The sequence below is a fragment of the Drosophila montana genome, unplaced genomic scaffold (genome assembly GCF_035044405.1).
Source record: "Drosophila montana isolate Dmon_TW-CO22-7 unplaced genomic scaffold, ASM3504440v1 contig_1624_1, whole genome shotgun sequence".
NCBI lineage: Eukaryota > Metazoa > Arthropoda > Insecta > Diptera > Drosophilidae > Drosophila > Drosophila montana.
This window is the reverse complement of record NW_026996559.1, coordinates 5,222,217-5,240,667: the sequence shown is the minus strand read 5'-3', so window position 1 is coordinate 5,240,667 and position 18,451 is coordinate 5,222,217. Positions and strand designations below refer to the sequence as shown.

Genomic DNA, 18,451 nt, shown 5'->3' with positions numbered 1-18,451 from the left:
TTAGAAGTTGCGGGCCAAACTTTATTTCTATTCCAAATTAGGCAAGGCTGGAGCTTACTTTATTATACTTTGGGGCTGAGTCTCCTTCTATAATAGATATAAGATATTATATAGATATAGATATAGATATAGATATTATAGTTTACAATTCCTCGCCAAACGATTTTTGAAATAATATGGTTCGTTACGACGTACGCTTCGGCTGTTAAAAAGTTTGGTTCAGGATTCGGTTCATAAAATATAGATTTGAAAATATGGAGTGAATTACATGCCCCAACCAAATCGGTTAAAACCCGCTTCGCAGCCTTGGTATACATATTTCTGGAGCACAATAAAGATGTTTAGCTCGGAATTCTATGTTCTTGAAAAATAATACAGACTCTTGAATGGGTCAAGCTCTGAATCACTTCAACTTACAGTAACTTACTTTACGGCATTAACTTTTACCCTTAACGTGATCAGTTGAGCAGCTGCAGACAAAATGCACAATCAATAAAGGTCTCGCTTTCGGATTCAACTTTTGCCAAGAGCAGCCAAATATGTTGCTTAAATACAGAACAATTTCATGCGACTTAGAATGAATTGATCAGCAGAAAGTATTGTTTATATAAATTTAATAAAATATAGAGCAAATTAGAAAAGATCAATTAAGGAATTCATTGGTGGCATTTTAAATAAGAGCCGCGCTTCTTGAGGGACCCAACATTTTTGAAATTTTCTCAAATTTTACTTAGCACTTGGATTTAAAGTGGTACGCTGCCTAAAACTGGTTCGGCGACCGGCTTGAAGTAGTTCAGAAACAAAGCCTATAGAGGCTTCAGCTTTATCATGCAGGCCCGAGCGACAACTAACAGCAAGACAGCTGTCAAAAGCAGCCGTGTCTCTGCTGCCCTCTCTTTCTGTCTCTATATATATCTATCTCTATCTCTATCTCTATCTCAATCTCTATCTCTGTTTGGTATTCTGCACTCCTCGCCACCTGTGACCCGATGCGGGCAAGAAAAGCCTATGACACATTTCATTATACAAATATCAATTAAGCCCACTGCAAATACTAATTGTAAGTGTAGGCGAAGGACATTTGCTTCCACCACCGGCACCACCACCACCAAAAATAGCAACAAGATGAAGCACAACAAACGACCGAGCGTACGACCTCGGCCGCCCAGCCGCCCAGCCTCCCCCAGTTGTCAGATACACATACATATGTACATGGGGCATAAGGGCTGCCTCAAGGCTGCAAATGTTAATGAAAATTAAAAATTCAACATCAAACTGAGCGACGAAGGACGAAGGACGACACGGGATTCGTCAACATCAAACGGAGCCGAAGAACCCAAATATACTTGATGGCAGGAATGGGTCGGTGGGAGGGGGGGGGGGGGACTTATCCAGAAAGAAGTGTTAATGTGTTATCTGATTTATTTATGTTAAGCTCATGTGTGTGAACGTCAGTGTGTGTGCGTGCTTGTAAATTGCTTAAATTTGTAGAAATCGTGACTTCAATTAAATTCCATTCGATACTCAAGGAATTTTCAACTGATGATGCGCAAGTAATTTCGGAAATTGGATACTGTATGCCAACTGCAAACAAACAAACAAGCAAACACTCACACACACACATGTGTGTTTGTGTGCATACGCGTGTGTGTGTACTTTTGTATTAAATCAAATTTTAATTGCGCATACTTGTCCCTCGGCAAATATTTGCAGCGAGCTCGCCGCCTTTGACTCGCCTGCCTCTGCTAGCCAAAATGCTAAAGCGACAAGGAATTTAAGGCAACAACCAACCGACCAAGCACACACCATAACACACACCAGCACACACACACACATTCAGTCACCAATGCTCTGCAAACAAACATTATGAGCAAACAAACAAACAAAACTGGAATTTTAATATACCACACAATGACGCTTAAATACCCTGACCAATAGATATTATCATCAAAAACTTCTTAGTTCTACTAACTAGCTCCCTCACATGAAAATGTAACTTCATATGCTTTGAAGCCCCTCTGATAGGGTTCAAAATTATGTTGCATACCTTTTGTGCCATGCAACGGAATATCTATGCTGAAAAACAATCGAAAGTAGTCCCACATGGCAAACACCAGCGATTAGCTATACAAGTTTTCTTGAACTAATATAATTTTATTTTAATTGCTAATTTTAAAATCTGGCTGTCTCTATGAAAGCGTCGATCTTAAGAGACTACGAGAGTTACATGAGAATATAGTATACCACATCAATAGTTAATTTCGAGCTATCGATAACTTTCGCCATTTTAACGATACTGATATGTATCGATATTTTTTGTCTCTCTTTTTAAGCATAACTCGAGGATTTATTACTCAAAAATTTAAAATAAAGCAAAAACTAAAGCACGTTAAGAGGAATCTTTTCTGCCTTCTTTAAAACATAGCAAACTTTTAGTAGTGGGACACGAAACTCGAAAGGTTTTCCACTATTATTATTTTCTCAGCCTGGTATTTTGAACTGGTTATGGAGTATCTTCCTGACAGCAGTCAGGCAATAGGTCACGCTACTTTCTAGTTACTATCGATATAATAATCGATATAATCGATATAATATAACTTTAAAAACATTTCAAATTGGTTAAATTGGTTATATATGAAATATGGGACACAGGGAAATTAAAAATTATTTAATTTAAATACATTTTATTAATATATAAAACCAAATGCTATATAAGAGAAGTATTAAACATAAGTAATTAAGAAAAAAATTGTATCAGTACCTAACACAAAATAGGTGCAAAATAAATTTGTTGATTATAAAAAAAATATAAGCAAAATAATAAGTAAGTTCTTCGATGTTTACCGACGGTTTCTTTGATAAATTTGGTAAGCAAGCTATTCAAAATCTCTAGAAATTTTTGGATGCCAAAAAAAAGTTTTTGCTGGCTCGAACAATCGAACTGCATCGAACTGGCACTTAAATAGTCGCCAATAGATTTTTGAGCAGCTTTTACTGTGCTGGAATTTATTAAAGAGTTTCATGACGCCGCTTTATAAAACTTCAAAGTACTTGCCACTAAGGACCCGACTAATGCCTGAATGAGTAGAGAGCTGCTTGACATAATATAAGCTAAGCGGCTGCGTTGCAAATCTGAAATGTCAGCATTAGCAGCGGCGTCGGCGTTGCCGTTGGCTCATTAAAAAACAAAAAAACAACAACAACAACGAGAAAAGGAGAGCAGCAGAAGAAGCAGAACTGTGCCGCAGTTGACTGCTCGATGGCAGAGCGTTCTGCTCGGCTGTAGCTGACACCTGGCAAAACTTTGCCAGTCGCTGGGCGCACAAAATGGCGACGTCGGCCTCATTGCAACCATTTTGGCCGGGTGTTTATCACATTGCTGCTATTAATTAAGCTTAACGAGGTTACCGTTCGCAACCACACCCAGTCAAGCCGGGGCGGCGAGCGGGTGTGAATGCGGACGTAAGGTGGGCTGGTGGGTTGGTGGGTTGGTGGGTTGGTGGATGGGCGGTTGGGGTTAGGCTAAAGCCAAAGCCAAAGCATCTTGGCCTGGTGCCGTCGTGCCAGTCCCCAGGCAACTTCATAATGAAATTTCGCCCTCATCTCATTAAAAGTCTTAAGCATTTTCCAGGCAGCAAATTGATGCGTGCTATGCTAAAAGGGTTCTCTGCGCAAGAGGCTGGGGGCTGTCGCTTAGGATCAGGAGCAGATCAACCAGCCACGCCCAGCGCAGCCAAGCAGCTTTTGCTACTTTTGCAACACAAAGAAGCCAAAAAAGCAGCTGCCAGCCGCCAGTCGACGGTCGCCAGTTACCAGATGGCAGCTGCCAACGCTGTGGCGCATATTTAATTTTTAATGAAGTTTAATGGATGCCGGAAGCTTTAAGATGCGAAAGAAGAGCCAACGTAGCGGAATACGCCCCGAAAATAAGTATGCCAACATATTGTTTACTTGCCAGCAGCCAGCTGCCATTTGCCAGCGCATTTCCGCAAAGCTACAGCCTGTACACATTCCTATGGAAAGCCCGTACAAATTGTATAGCCAAGCCCATTTTATTAACTCGAGCATATACACACATTTGCTTTGTCTCAGTCTGAGTGGTAAATTGAATCATCTCTATTTCATATGAATAGCGTTTTCTTATAAAATTTCAAGCTAGTCGCATAAACCACAACATACAAATATGCACTCGAAATTGCGGCAATTATATTTAAGCAAACCATATTTTACAGTGGATAACTATATCATGCATAGAAAATACATAAATGTGTTTTATGAAAACCAACGGAATTCATATTCATCAAGAAAAGGTTTTTATGTTTTTAATACTTTGCGTAATTGTTATATTTGATTATTATTTCTTCTCTTCCAGAATTTAATTTTTAAGAATCAATCTAATCCATGAACATAGAGCATTTTTAGAAAATTAATCATGTGGGAAATGCGTTTCGGAAGAATCATTCAAATTTTCCTGCTTAAAACTTCTTTATAAAAACTTACATTATAATATAGAAAATGCATATTTCCTCGATTTCGATAAATGTTAAACTTTTTATCAATTTGTTTTCCTTTTTTTAAAACTCTACATCAAAGTTTAATAAAAGTTTCACCGATTTCGGAAAGTTAAATGTTCAGAAAATGGGCGGAAAACTGTTGTTTGCAATTTTCATTCATTTGATGATTTCAAACCTTAAACTTGGACTTGAACGTGTTTCTTAATCTAGTATCTAGATCCTGCTACCACGTGCTCGTGTCACGTACTCAAACTGAGCACGCGCCCATCTCTAGCCAGAGGCACTTAAAATTGAATACACTTGCCTGCATATGAAATCGTTTTATGTGAAGCACATGAAATTGACTATATGTTGGGAAATTTTGTCTATGTTAATTTGCATTAACCCTTGAATGCCCCATTCATAAACTTCTTAACTTGCGTAAGTACAATAGACAAATATTCGGACCTGTTCCATTGGCTACAAATGCACTTAACTAATGAATTGCAGCTCATACATGGAGACATACGCATTTGGGGCTGCTGTTTTGGCCATGAAGCGGTCCTTCAGCTAGTCACGCCCCCAGCCACAGAGCTGTGCGTCGGCATCAAAGCACATGGCTCAAGTGGCAAGGCGTTAGGCATCAACTGTGCGATAAGCACGGCATAATCACAGCGAACGCCAACCTCCAGTTAATTAACATATTATCGTAAATGCAGTAGCAACAAGAAACTAAGCTGCAGTTGCTTCTGCTGGCGCTGCAGCTGCTAATGCACTTTAGTAATGCACTTCAAAGTGCTTACACATCAATGTGCAACAACCAGCCGTGCAACATGCAGAGCACATCTCATTTACATGCATACACATACATATGTATATGGCAACAATAATTACATATGCTCGGCCTCCCCATTTCCGTAGCCGTCCAGAAGATTTTAATTCATTAGTAGACAACGGCCAAATGCATTTCCCATGTGTGTGGATTATTCAGTTTCCGCTTGAATGCAACTGCAGCTGCTGCCGCTGCTGCAACAGTTGCAACAGTCGATGCCACCATTTTATCTAATTGCGCCCACATTACGCATACGCAGCATAGAACACATCATTAAAATTACGAGTGCACAAAAATGCAAAAGCAGCTCCCAACCCTGAAACTCAAGCCCAGCCCCAAGCCCAAAACGTTGCTATTGCAGCTGCGAGTGGTGTTTCGAAAGTTCCTATAATATTTTTACTTAAAATATAATACTAGCGGGTATTGCCCGGCCTTGCCCAGCTCATATTTATATCGCTTTTACACACATTATTTCTCTGAACGCCATGTCTCATGTTCAATCAAGAATTTTCCAGCCAGTTCGGATGGATTTTGAGAAAAGTGTGAAAAGAGTTGCAAGCCATTTTCGCGATTTTTCCACTCATGTGAATGGAATTTCTCCAAGACTATGGCCCGACCTTGGGAAATATCGATTTTTGCGTTTTATGAACGTGTGGCCGCAATATTTTGGGCAAAATCTCTAAAGAAGGTATGAACTTTCCAAATTTGGGAGGCTCTTGCAGCAAAAATGTCAGAGGTATAGATTTGCAATGTGATTGACTTCGTGAGCCGAGTATTAATATATTTATTCTGTGCAAAGTGCAGCTCGCGCCACGATTAAGCCCAATTTTCTGACATTATATTGAAGTTAAAGACTGCAAACATGATGAAATTCGTCCAAATTACGTTAGCTTAAAGAACCGCCGTCGTGGGGTTGATCCCTTAGCTTCGTTTTGACTAGTTAGAGTTATCCAAGGAGCACATATGATAATATTATAGTTGAGAATAATGAGCCGGCGACCTTACGCTTGTTATCGTTAAGGCTATGCTTTGATCACCATCAATCAGACAGTCAGTCCGTCTGTCAAAAAAACTCTTTTATAAATATATATCGATTAATTGCCGCACGTTTTGGGTACCTCACCAAGGTGTTGTCCAATTTACGGAGCAGCCCACGCTAATCGGTTGAATGTCTATTGAAGCACATGCTGCGCAAACATAATTCGTAGCTGACCAAGGGGCATTCGGTATCTGCAGCCTTGACAACTGCAAGTGGCATTAGTTGTAGCAACAACAGCAGCAGCAACAATAACAACAACAACAATAAGGCAACAACAATTGCACGCATCACTTTTCTAGTACAAGGGATTTGCATTTGTTTGCTAATTGAAATTAAGCAAATATTTACAAGCATGAGGCGCGCGTCGGGCTACCGTGGGCGGGGTCGGACTTGACCCACGTAATCCTTTTGTAGCACATTAAAATTCATGGTAAGAGACCGAAAAAGGGACCAACAGCGGCGCCAGATAATTTAAATCCATTTGTACAACATTTGCCGCTGCTTTCAATTGCAATTGCGAGCATATTTTTTTCCATTTTATTTTTCTGGTAATTAGTAAGAAAAGAGCCGGTCCGGGACGGGGCCGGTCCGAGCTGGGCCGGCATGGAGATCGAAGCGTAACTGTAGCCGGGTCCCATAATCAAATGTTTAAAAAAAGATTTGCAAGTAAATCCCAAGGAATTATTTGCCACTTGAAACGTTTAAAAATGCCAACAAGAATCTGTCGATGCTGATGAGGGTGACATAAAAAACAGAACAGAACCGAGGGGAAAAAGGCCAAAACCAAACCAAGCCAAAGCAAAGCAAAGCAGAGCAAAGCGTAGCAACCCCAGACCAAGTGCGTCCGTTGGGTTGGGGTCAGACAAACTTAATGAGCAAATTGTCAAATGCCGCTGCAAAGCGCGCACTTAAACATGCCGGGCTCTAGAAAATGACGCCCCCTAAAAAAAAAAAAATGGAAAAGAAAAATAACTTGACGAAAGTAGCAACAAAATGATAAAGATGGCAAAGAAAATATCCAAAGGACGACAAAAAAAAAGTAAAAGTTGCCGTCGCTGTTGTTAGCCATGTTTGGGGATTTGAATAAACAGTTACGCTGATTTAATTTGGTTCAGGGCCCAGGCCCAGGCTCAGGCCCAGGTCCAGAGACAGGGCCAGGGCCAAGGCAAATCATTGGCGAGGAAAAAATTCTATCACAGTATGTCGTCTGTCACCCTCGATTTGATTTTTAAATTGCGTTCGTGATAAATTGACGAAATGAACAGCAATAACGCCACCAAAAAGAGACGCGAAAAACACACACACCCACACACACACAGAGAGACACGCACACAGGAGCAGGAAAAAATATGGGAAGAAAATTGACAATTGTCAAGGCGGCGCCCCCTGAATAGACATATAAAAATTAACTACAGACTACTTATCTTATTTGTTGACGCAGTCACAAAAAAAAAAAAAAATAGGAGAGAAACCAGGAGCTAAATCCCAGACAGACGCCAGCAGAGGCCAACGCGGGCCCATTCACTGCAATATATGAACGGAAGCCAAGCAAAAAAGTTTGTCCGCCGCTTTTGATGTATGCGGCGGTGTGCGTGGTGTGCGTAGTGTGCGTGGTGTGTGTGCCGCGATATGGATGCGCATACGCCGCATTCTAGTGGCAATATGCTACAAGTATCCTGGGGCGTAGACAGGAAGCAGACAATCAAGCCAAATGATACGCTGAATGGAGTCTGCCGTGCGCAGAAGTTAAATGCTAAGAGCCTCTCTTCAACTTTCAACTTTGCATATTCCTTAGTTCTGCTAATGAGCCCCACTTAGCAGGTGTTGTGGCTAGAAACTGGACGAGCAGCGTAAAACTTGGCTAAAACTTAATTAATTAACATGACAGTTGATATACCAACTAGACCAACTAGATCGGATGGAGCACACCTAAGTATTAAGCCCTCTAGCCATTGAAAATTTGCTGAAAATTGGGTAAACTGGTTTTGTGCAAATGCATGTTACAAGCAGAAGGAATATATAGGTATAAAATACATATTCTTGTTCAGATATATAGCCGTGTCCTTCAGTGCATCTGCATGAAATCTGAGCAAGAGCAAAAGACTTAAAATTAAAAATGATCCATGTATATATATATATATATATATATATATACTAGCGGGTATTGGAGGGCGTTGCCCGTGGAACGTTTTGTGGTAAAAATTTTAGATATTTCCTTTCACCCACCAAAACGTTGACCCCCATTTCCACCAAGAAGGAATGGATTTTTCGAAAAGTATGAAACACTCCTTAAATTAATTTGAACAAAGATCTTTGAAAATGACTTTGAGGCCGATCGAATGGTAAACAAAAAAGTTGCATACAAGTTTTTCGGGATTTTTCCACACTTGCGGGGGGAATTTCCCGAAGCCCCGTCTTATCGAGCATCTTCATCACATAAGGTAACTACTGTAAAAATTTCAGCTTCCTAGCTCTTACTGCTTGGGCTGTGCGTAGATCATTAATCAGTCAGTCAGTCAGGACAAACAGTTTTATATATAGAGATAACGCAGTTTCAGTTAATGCTTTTTCGATACCTTCCCTTTTTAACAGCCAACTCGATAAATGTCTATTTTAAAATAAGGATTTTTAAGCATATCAGGATAATTGCTGATTCTCATAGAACCGCGCGGCCTACTTTTTCGAGATTTTTTCTTTTTTTTTCATTTGTTATTAAATAAAAATTAAAACCAGCCCACATTAACCTATTGCCTGATAGCTAAATATAAATACAATTATTCAAATCAATAATCTATACATACAATATTGTTTTCAAACGCAGATCAATAATAGTTACATACAAAATTACTGATATAAGTTTCGCATAGAGCTTTTTTCTGCACTTTTATGACGATGATTCCCTTAGCTGATCAATATGTTTTCTCTGAGAAAACATACAACCCGGTGGAGTTTTCTATCATACAAAGAATCGTGAGTTATTAAAGCTTTATGGAGCTGTGTCATCTAGGGAAAGGAAAGGAAAACTTCATTGCTCATGTAGGAATTTTTTAAGATTTAGCTTCTTATAACCTTGTAAAATGTATGGTATTTTTGTCATGAAATATGTGACGCAAAAGAGTAGACAACTTCGACCACATAAAATATATACTTATAAGTACGTTCTTGATCGGTGTGAATTGCCGAGTCGATAAAGCCATGTTCTTCTGTCCAGCTGACTGTTTCTATGCTAAATATTCTCACAGTTTTAGAGCTTTCCTCCAGAAACTTTTCATCGGTTGGTTTTTCTGTTGTCGGAACCGGAAGGATCAGACCAGTATACCAGAAGGCTGCCATAGGAAAGATCAGTCGGAAATTGGGCACTCGAATAAACAACTTTTTATTTTTAGAACAAATTCAGTATTTATTAGTTTGACTACACCTCTTATATTTGATTCACATCCTATTAGTATTGCACCACTATATATAACTGCCATTGGAACGATCGGTCGGAAATTAAATTATTGTATGAAAAAGCTTTTTGTTTTTCCAGATATCAAAACCAAACTAAGCATATGTGAGTTTTTCTATGCGCCTTACATATTAACCAAATCCCATCAATATCGGTATGAAAACGTTTTTTGTTTTTCATGATATCTTAACCAAACTTAGTATATACAAGTTTTACACACGATTAAAATCCTATTAATGTCGGACAACTATATGATGTAGCTCTATATGAGAGATCGGTCGCAAAATGGGTTTGTGTATGGCGAAGATTCTGTTCTTTCAACATATCTTCATTAGGCTCGGCAATCACTTTTCTCCTCAGACATCTACAAGACCGTTAGCCATAAATCCACAAGGGTATTGAAACTTCGGCGTGCCGAAGACACGCGTGTCCCCTTGCTTATTTGATTACAGTTCGTACTCACCCCTGCCGCTGCGTCCAACAAATCGCAGATCGTTGAACTTAGCTACCTGGTTCTTCATGACGGCGGTGCAGTTACGCAGCTCGCCGCAAAAGTTCTCATCGTTGCCGGCGCGTATTGTGACAATGGTGCCATCCATGACCTCGCCCAGTGCCAGGACCTTGAAGGCAATGGGCAGCGTTTTATTGGAACGCCAGTGCGTGGGCAGCGTCGTGCAGACCTGAGTGCAGAGTGTGCATGTTATCCAGTTGAAGGATGTGGGAGGGAGAACCTTGCCAAATACTCACCACGTGCGGTGAGCCCGTTTTGACAAGCTCGCCAGGATGTTCGGCTAGCAGAACATCGACGGTGCGCTCGATCAGATTCTCGGGCGTCAGGTACGGACTTGTATCCACGGGTTTGTTTTTGCTGCTGCTATTGCTGTTGTTGTTATTGCTATTGTTGCTATTGTTGTTGTTGTTGTTATTGCTGTTGCTGTTGCTGTTGTTGTTGTTAGACTCTGCATTGCGTCGCTTCGTTGTGCTGCCCGTTGTTGTTATTGTTGTTGTTGTTGCCGCTGTGTGCTGTTGCAGCTGTTGCTGTGTCGATTGTTGCTGTTGCTGCTGCTGTTGTTGTTGTTGGTGGTGTTGTTGCTGCTGCTGTTGCTGTTGCTGGTGTGTTGTTTGATTTGAGGTGGTCGAACTGACCTCAGCTGAAATGTGCATTATTGCCAATAATTCCGAGAGTTTATGTCTTTGGTTTTAGTCAATATTTATTTTTACTGCCAGCTGTTTTATAGATTCGCGCACTTGGTCATCTGCAAGGAGAGACGCAATCTCATCAATCTATCCGATAAATTTATTAATTTTTATTAATTTATTTAATGCAGTACACTTGAGCAGAGAGCTTAGGCTTCTGAAGAGACTGACTGCTGGAATATGCCTTCTGGACTGCTCTATTTTTGGCTCCACTTCAAGAATATATAATTAAAAATAATAATTACACTATGCCACAGAATTTAAATTGATGTAAGCAAGTTTGATGAAAGCAATACATTATCTAGCTATTTGAGGTCCTTTAAGTCGCAATGGATTTAAAATTTTCTATAAGCAAGGCTTGTATTTTGCAACTAAATAATTAAATAAATAGATAAAACTTAATAATTATTTATAGCCTATTTATACTTTCTGCACTTGTTTAGAGTTTTTCACTATCTTTGCATATTTTTCAACAAGAGCCAAGTCTATAAATAGTTTGGTTCAGCACATATATGAGTCGATTTGTGGCACGATCGTTTCTCAGCAGCTACACTTGCACCTTAACAGCTTTGGACACGTTTTAACTTTTTGCTGATCATGTCAAGTTGTGTTTTTCAAGCGCATTTCTCAGCGTTGAGGCACACGTGACGTTTCTAAGCAGTTGCCCGCAAAAGTATGCAGTACATTTTTCGAACCACTTTATGTTATCCAGAATTTTGGAAACGTTGAGCACGATATCGGCCTGGCCTGTGTGTGGATATGTCAAACGCTTTGCTTATGGGCCTTTTGGCCCGCAGGACAACCGCGCACCTTTGCGCACAATTTGCATTTAAGCCTCCGCCGACGAGCGCAGCTCAATTAAATATTAAAAATCATGGCCAATACGCAGCGCGACGGGTAGGAGCATTGCTCAACTAAGATGGATGGCGAGCTGCAGATGCAATATGTGCACGCGGATTCCCCAGGACATCAGAAATACAAATACAAAAAAAAAAAATGTGCACGGCAAAAATTGTCAGGGAAAAAATTGTATATAAATAAAAAAGATAATAATAAAGCGCCAGCTGTTGCCTGTTTGTGTTTGGCCACCAAAAAAAAAATCAACAATGTGCAATATACACTCGCACGCACATACGCATACGCATACGCACACACACGCGCCCACACACACCTTTTGAAGCTGCATCGACTGCGTATAAATAAAAAAGTTGCGCCTGACGCGATGCGTTTTGTTTTTGCAATGCTTTTTGTGCCATTCGACAACTATTTTTGTTGTTGTTTATGTACACACACACACATGCAGTGTATCTGTGTGGGTGTGTATGCGTGTACTAGCACAATCTGTAGGTAGTATATGTACTCGTTTTTTACAACTTCCGTTTGAATTTTTGCATACACGACGGGCGCAGCTGGGCAACAAATGAGCTCGTCCAGTGACTATGCGGCGACATATGTGGCCACAGAGACGGGACACGAGACAAAGGACCTGGGCCCACAGTGGACGGTAGACAGTAGGCGGGCAACGGGGGAACAGTGCACAGGCGACAGGAAAATGAGACAATGGAAAAATTGAATTTGGTCTGGGTTCGTGGACTTATTGTCGAGTGCATGTTGGGGCAGGTTCCTATGAGCCTGCTGTGAAGGCTGACGGGCTAAATAGGCATTATGAATATTATTCTTGCAATTGAAATTCTCTAAGTTAGTTTATATAGTTCCCATGCAGTCAACATGTACAAGGAATCACAAAAAGAATTAATCAAATTTGGAATGTTGCTTGTTAAAAAAATCCATGAATTTGTCTGAAGTATTTTCAAGTATTTTAAGCCAGTCACATTCCATTGATCTATCTTTGACTAGCTCCTGTATTATGCTGCTCGGTTTTTATGGACATTTTGTAACATAAACTATATAAATGAACATATCCTTATCAATGATTTCTGATACGTGATGTACGAGCTGATCTGGAGTTTTAATCAATATGAATCCTTATCAATGATTCGTGATGCACGAATTAATCCGGTGAATGGGCAACAAATTTATCAGGAGTTATAAATCAATTATCTGTTCTAAACACGCCAGATCAATCCATTTACGATCGTCTCCCCAATCACAACTCATATCTGATACTCTATATTATTTGCTTTCCTATTGAACTATAATCAAGTATACGCCAAGTAGCCCAACTCAATCGTTGCTCAGGTATATAGAAAAATTAACTTCATACAAATTGTGTCCAAAACTCTGTTAAACTTACATTTCTTATAGCACCATATGAATATTCCAGTTATTGGAGCAATAAAGTTTTAGCTTTTTCGAGTAATTTATGTAAATTTAGTTAAATTTGTGGCACGCAAAAAAAAAAACTTCTTGAATTATATCACAAATGTGCACAGTAAAAAAATATCAATTATAAATTGTATTAATAAAAACGATATTCGATATTTAACAATTTGTTGAGTACACACACAGCACACACAATACACAACACACACACACACACTGCACTGATTGTTAGAACCGCTTGAGATTGAGCTCCAGATTGAGATATGGCACTTTGTCGCTTGTGTGCTCGCTTTGGATTCTGGGGCTGGCGATCGAATCAAACGACACGGAGATATTAAACTATTTTTTTGCGGTAACCATGAACGCGACCACTATGAGCGGTTGGCGACGCCGACAGCGAAGTCAACGGCGCGTCATCATAATGACGACGGTGGGCAAGGACGAAGGCGAGTACGAGTACGAGGACCAGGACGAGGACGAGGACGAGGACGAGGCTGCGACGAAGCAGCAGCGACGTCTATGTGAATGTGGATGTGGCTACGGCTGTGCCTGTGCCTGTGGATGCTGGATGCTAGATTCAGAGTCAATGGCTACCGCCTTTGGAGTGCGAGTGCCGCCTCTTTTTGCGTTTTTCAAGCAACCGCGTTGGGTATATAATTCTTTTTCTTGGCTTAACATTTACCACGAGAACCAGTAGCAGTGGTTTTTACTTGTGGTGTCCCAGCAGCGACGCCAACAGCGACTGCAGCGCCAGCGACTGGCAACGACGCTGCAGTCGGCGACAGCGGCGACGACGACAGCAGCAGCAGCAGCAGCAGCAGCAGCGGCAGCGGCAGCGGCAGCACTGACGAACCGAAAGCCAAGCCAAAACCGAAACCGAAACCAAAAACGTCAACTACACCACAAGCAGAAAGGCCGCAACGATGTCTTCAAGTTGCTGCCCCAACCACCCAAGTCGCCTGCCAACCTCCCAGCCGCCCAGCCCTCCAGTGAATGGGGTTGGGGGCTGCTCCTGGAAACGAAAAAAAAGCGCTCAATTTTAGCGCTCGCAACACCTTCGCGAGCTGCTTAGAGACCAGGCGGCCGCTGGAAGCAAGTGGGGGCACGGCCGGGGGAGCAGCAAAAAAAAATTGAGTTAAATTTGGCAGCTGGAAGCTGCGACCTGCTGTTCGACTCATTTTTCTATGCAGCTCTTATGGTATTTCCCTTCGTTTTGTTTTTGTACTTCTTTTATTTTTTTTTCGCCTTCCATTTTTTCTTCTTCTCTTTGGCGCTAGCAACCCCCGAAAGACGTCTTGGAAGTGCGCTGCGACGTCTTCTGGCTTTGACTCAAGCGAAAAAATCTCAACAGCGTGGTAAATAAGGCGCTGTCGACTACTGTCCCAAGACTCCGGCACGGGAGCGGCGCTCAGACCTCAGAATTGCAAGTCCGAGACGGTGGCCAAAAAATTGAAACCGGCGCGCAGCTTTGCGGCGAGCCTCTACCTAACCAGAGAATGTGCATAGACAGGCAGCAAGGCAGAGCGAGTGAGACGGGCAGCCAGGGCGAACGGGATGGCGAGCGTGCCGGAGCGAGATGGCGCATAAGTGTGGGCGGCAAAGCGAGGGAGAGAGAGAGAGAGCGAGAAAAACCGCGAGAGAGAGAGAGAGAGGCAAGTAGTGGTGGTACGGTAAAATCTTGCGGCTGTCATTTGCGGCCAAAGACGAGGCGATTTAATTTTTTTTTTTTTTTTTGTATTATTTTTATTTTTTTTTTCAAGCTAGGCCCCGAATCGGGTGCCTTGAGTGAAAAATTGCAACAGTAACCACATGAGCGTAAGACGTCCCCTCACTAATACACACACACACAGAGCCAGACGCACAGGAGATGGATTCGTTGAGTTCTTTTTGTCACCAGGGCGGAGTTTTCTTGCCTAACAGTGCCGACCTGTCGGCATATAAACGTTCAACCCTCCTACATTTTGCGGTTTTTGCATGTACCAACAAGACGCGAATGCTGCTTCCAAGGAGAAGGGCTGCTAGTGGTGGTGCTGCTGCTACTGTTGGACGTGCTGCTGGTGGTGGTGGTATGTGTTGTCAGTCGGCGGTTGCGCAGCAAACATGTCGAAGGGTGTGTGGTTGGCGTAATGAAACCGCAAGAATTATTATACGCTGCGGTCGATTACTATATCAAAATGCTAATCCAGCTGACGGCAGGGCGGCCCAACAGCCAACCAAACTGCGCCGCCGGCAAGCCAATGAGCGATGCCGCATTGTAAATTAGCGACCGAATGGCCCAAATCTAATCTAAAATGGTGGTCACTCTTATTAGCCAGCTTCGAAGCCATTTCTTTAAGTTCGTATTGCTTAAATGGTGCACATATATTAGGTCTATGTCAATAAATTTGTGTGAATGACTGCCTCGAACACATTATAATTAGCCCAACACCTGACACAACACCATTTACATGCCAGGACACTTTTCCTATGTAGATTTTCGCCCTCAAATCATTGGAACTCACTTTTCAAAAGACTGGATGGATTTTGAATAAACTGAGAGACTTATCTTTAAAAAAGTGCAATTTCACTATTTTAAAGTTAGTTAGCTTTCATAATTTCACGAAATGTAAATATAGAAATCCGATCAGGGTCAGCAGCGTCATAAAATATGTCTATAAACAGTCCATCCCTCACAATATGTTTTTCTTTTTACATTTTTTTGAGCAGGATAAAAAAAAATGAATATCTGTGATCTGTGTACTAAGCTCTGTGCATGTACCTCTAAATAAGGCATTTAAGACTATTTCAGTAGAATGAAACTGAATCCTATATTTTACATATATATTGTACTAGCGGGTATACCGCGGCCTTGACCGTGGTACGTATAAAATAAATAAACATAGAGCCAAACCTCAAATTTATCTAGAGACCAAACCATGAAGAAAAAGCCAAGTCTTTTGAAAATTGGTTGCGTTTTGACCGAGTTAGGGGAGTGGGAAATTTTAACCTTTGTCTATATAAGATACTAGCGGGTATAACCCGGCCTTGCCCGTGGCACGTATGTTATAAAATCAATGTTCTCAAACAAATTTGAAATGATTTTGAAACTGATCGGACGGTAAACAAATAACTTTCATACAAACGTTTTCCGCCAATTTACCACTGTTGCGGGAGGAATTTCCCAAATCGCTGAAATACGTATTTATTAAGTTCTTATGTAGAGCTTTGAAAATAAGTTTGCAGCAAATCGGACACAACTTAAAATTTCTCCCAAAAAATTTTTAAATCGCATTCCCCCATAAGAAGTTTGAATTCTGCGAAAAGTGTGAAACACGTCTCAAATGATTTTTCTTATAGATCTCTGGAAATGAATTTGAGCGCGAAACGTCACCCACCAAATCTTTGACCTCCATTTCCACCCAGGAGGAACGGATTTTCCTAAAAGTGTGAAACACCCCTCAAATGAATTTGAACAAAGATCTTTGAAAATAAGTTTGAGGCCGATCGGATGGTAAGCAAAAAAGTTACATACAAACGTTTTTCGCGATTTTTCCACACTTGCGGGTGGAATTTCCCGAAACCCCGTCTTAACGTGCACCTACATCACATAAGGTAGCTACAGTGAAAATTTCAGCTTCCTAGCTCTTACGGTTTGGGCTGTGCGTTGATCACCAATCAGTCAGTCAGTCAGTCAGTCAGTCAGGACAAACAGTTTTATATATAGAGATTTGGGTACCATTTTAACATAAATTTTAACCACAAATAATGTTGCCAGATTTTGATACCAAATTTATCTAGAGACCAACCCATGAACAAAGAACCATACCTCGTGGAAATTGGATGAGATTTTACCGAGTTATGGGGGTGGGAAATTTTGACCTATGTTCTTATAGGCTATTTGAGGGTTCCATTCTTACATGAATTTTTACCTCAAATACTGTTGCCAGATTTTGATACCAAATTTATCTAGAGACCAAACCATGAACAAAGAACCATACCTCGTGGAAATTGGATGAGATTTTACCAAGTTATGGGGGTGGGAAATTTTGACCTATGTTCTTATAGGTTATTTGAGTGTTCCATTCTTACATGAATTTTGACCTCAAATAATGTTGCTATATTTTGATCTAGAGGCCAACCCATGAACAAAGAGCCAAACCTCGTGGAAATTGGATAAGATTTTACCAAGTTATGGGGGTGGGAAATTTTGACTTATTGCTATATGAATATTTGAAGGTACCACTATTGCATAAAATTGACCAAGAATAATGTTGCTAGATTTAGATTCCAAATGAAAATTAAAGGGTTCAAATATATATATGAATGCACTATCCTTAAAATTTGCAGGGAATTGGGGAAGAATTTCACAAAAATATCTATTCACATGTGTATACTATACGAGAGCCTACATACCGAGTTTAATTTTTCAGTTATGCTTATGAAACGAAATCTCAAAATCGATATTTATCGATGTTTTGGATATCGGAGATCCTACATCCCGAGTTTAGTTTTTCAGTAATGCTTATGAAACGAAATCTCAAAATCGATATTTATCGATATTTTGGATATCGGAGATCGACAAAAATATAAGCTTAGTTATTGTATAGTATAGAAGAATATATATATTTAGGGCTCTATTCTACTCATATAAGACCTTTACCCTTTACAAAAGGGAATTCTATTCAATGTAAGCAATATATCAGTGTAATATGAATGTATGCATGTATTCGCACGCGTGTTGATGTATTTGTGTATTTATCATTAGCCTTATACAAAGCGATTGGTAAGTGGGCAACTGGTGTACCAGAGCTCTACGTCGGGCCAATTAAGGCATAACCCAAATACGAGAACCAAAACAAGCAAATAGAAGAAGGTTGCTCGAGGGCTTGGCAATTCTTGGCACATTGGAACCGCGAAGAAACACCCCGAGAATGGTGGCGGGCGGCGACAATTATATGTGCAACAACAACAATTGTAGCTGCAACAGGGCAAAGTCCAATAAGATGAAGAAGAAGAGCAAAAACTGTTAACTGGTGTTGCACTCAAGGCGCCGCGCCGGGCGCTGGGGCAACAATCAGAAACAAAAGCAAGAGATTTTGTGCAAATAATTTAAGAGGCAGTAAAAAGTAAACGACTCGTCGAGCTGTTAACGAATATATAGCTGAGGAGGGGCAGGGTAG

The 18,451-nt window shown here is 40.8% G+C and overlaps 1 protein-coding gene and 1 long non-coding RNA gene across 2 annotated transcripts in view; one reads left to right on the top strand and one right to left on the bottom strand.

The window, feature by feature from the left end:
- The window catches only part of RunxB (Runt related B), a 33,710-nt gene extending 22,666 nt beyond the window's left edge, over window positions 1-11,044 (bottom strand). Inside the window, exons 1-2 of the mRNA XM_064699824.1 lie at window positions 10,560-11,044; window positions 10,276-10,492 (exon numbers count right to left, since the gene is read on the bottom strand). Coding sequence (XP_064555894.1) covers window positions 10,276-10,492; window positions 10,560-10,976 — 634 coding nt within the window. The 5' untranslated portion in view covers window positions 10,977-11,044. The remainder of the gene's footprint in view (window positions 1-10,275; window positions 10,493-10,559) is intronic.
- A 2,038-nt stretch (window positions 11,045-13,082) lies between these two features.
- LOC135440427 (uncharacterized) lies at window positions 13,083-13,329 on the top strand. The gene is made up of 2 exons (XR_010438299.1): window positions 13,083-13,208; window positions 13,275-13,329. It is a non-coding gene; the product is annotated as an uncharacterized LOC135440427 (long non-coding RNA).
- The last annotated feature ends 5,122 nt before the right edge of the window (window positions 13,330-18,451 follow it).